At 34.7% G+C, this 1462-nt stretch overlaps 1 protein-coding gene across 1 annotated transcript; it reads left to right on the top strand.

The window, feature by feature from the left end:
* Positions 1-210: 210 nt before the first annotated feature.
* Positions 211-882, top strand: LOC109219269 (protein RALF-like 22). Its single transcript, XM_019383713.1, has one exon. The coding sequence runs from the start codon at positions 246-248 to the stop codon at positions 639-641; it is 396 nt and encodes a 131-aa protein (XP_019239258.1). The 5' UTR covers positions 211-245; the 3' UTR covers positions 642-882.
* Positions 883-1462: the final 580 nt, after the last annotated feature.

Raw genomic sequence — 1462 nt, 5'->3', positions numbered from 1 at the left:
ACTATGCGTAAATCACTTCAAATCACGTATAACATGAGATGAACCAAAATTATCTAAAACCATAACCGTATCCTACCACTAAATAATTTCCATTTTTTTCCACTTTCCACCCCACATAACAAGAAACCAATAATATATATACCTATAGACTGAGACACAACTTCATTTTCTCTTCCCACAACCCTAGTTACCCTCCACCCCCCCCCCCCCCCCACCCAACACACACACACACCAACAAAAATAAAATGGATTTCCGCCTATGTATAATTTTCTTTTTCTCACTAGCCATGTTAGTTAATCCAATATCATCATCATATAATGATTTCAAGAATCTGTACAAGAACTTCGATCAGCTATCGATCATGCATGGCGGCCATGCAACTGCAGCTTCAACGAGGAAATGCAATGGCCTTATTGGAAATTGTATAAAGGAGGAAGAAGAAATGATGATGGAATCTGATATTAGTCGTCGAGTTTTACGAGGACAAAAAGGCCATATTAGCTATGCAGCATTGTCCAGAAACAATATTCCTTGTAATGTACGAGGTGCGTCTTATTACAATTGTCATTCCCAACAGAGAGTTAATCCTTATCGCCGTGGTTGCAGTCAAATTACACGCTGCGCTAGGAACAACTCTTGAATCTCTCGAGAGCTTTGTATTTTTGATTTTGTGTTTTTATTTCCTTTTGTTGCGCCCAGGATTCGTAGATCTGAGGCGTAGTCATAGTGGTTATTCCGAAGTGTGTGCTTTTGTTAATTAATGTTTTTTTTTTCATGAGATGTAAATTTCGTTAAGACGAGAGATTTGAAATTTACACTTTTTGTGTACACTCAAACATGTCTATAACAGCCTGATTTGTTCCGAATATTTTTAGACGTTATAGCAAAGTGTTGTTATAGGGAACATATATTATAACACAACATGAAAATTGGTCCTAGAAAAAGCTTGGCTTTTATAGTGAAGTGTTGTTATATATATATGGATGTTGTTATAGAGAAATCTGACTGTATTTGTACTTTTGGTTTAATTTTCTTATCAATCTCGTAAGATTTTTATTCTGCTTATTCGCTACAAACTCATATATAAATGTCTTCATTCTCGAAATCTCAGATCCACAATGCATTGCTTAGTACCCTAGTTAGGGCTGGTCTGAAACCTCTACTTCTGGACTTTTGCCGTCTTTGTTGGTAGAATATAAACTCTGAAAATTATAATAAAGTAACGTTCACATAGTCAATTAATACGACAATAATTTACAGCATTAGGGACATTCAAGATGAAATTATTTAATTCCTTAATTTTTTACCTCTAGCTCCGAACTGAATTATCCATGTACGGATGGTATAACTGTGCGGTATGAAAGATAAAGTTTTTCAATATAAGATTTTCTATCAAGTCAGAGAAAATGTCTTGACAATAATAAGTTAGGATTAAGTAACAGTTCATTCTTTGTAAAAGTT

Source organism: Nicotiana attenuata, unplaced genomic scaffold, assembly GCF_001879085.1.
Source record: "Nicotiana attenuata strain UT unplaced genomic scaffold, NIATTr2, whole genome shotgun sequence".
NCBI lineage: Eukaryota > Viridiplantae > Streptophyta > Magnoliopsida > Solanales > Solanaceae > Nicotiana > Nicotiana attenuata.
The sequence above is the reverse complement of the archived record's forward strand: the minus strand, read 5'-3'. Positions and strand labels throughout refer to the sequence as shown.

What these genes read in the sequence shown, in the direction of transcription:
- LOC109219269 (XM_019383713.1), top strand. Translation starts at nt 246, where the DNA reads ATGGATTTCCGCCTATGTATAATTTTCTTTTTCTCACTAGCCATGTTA.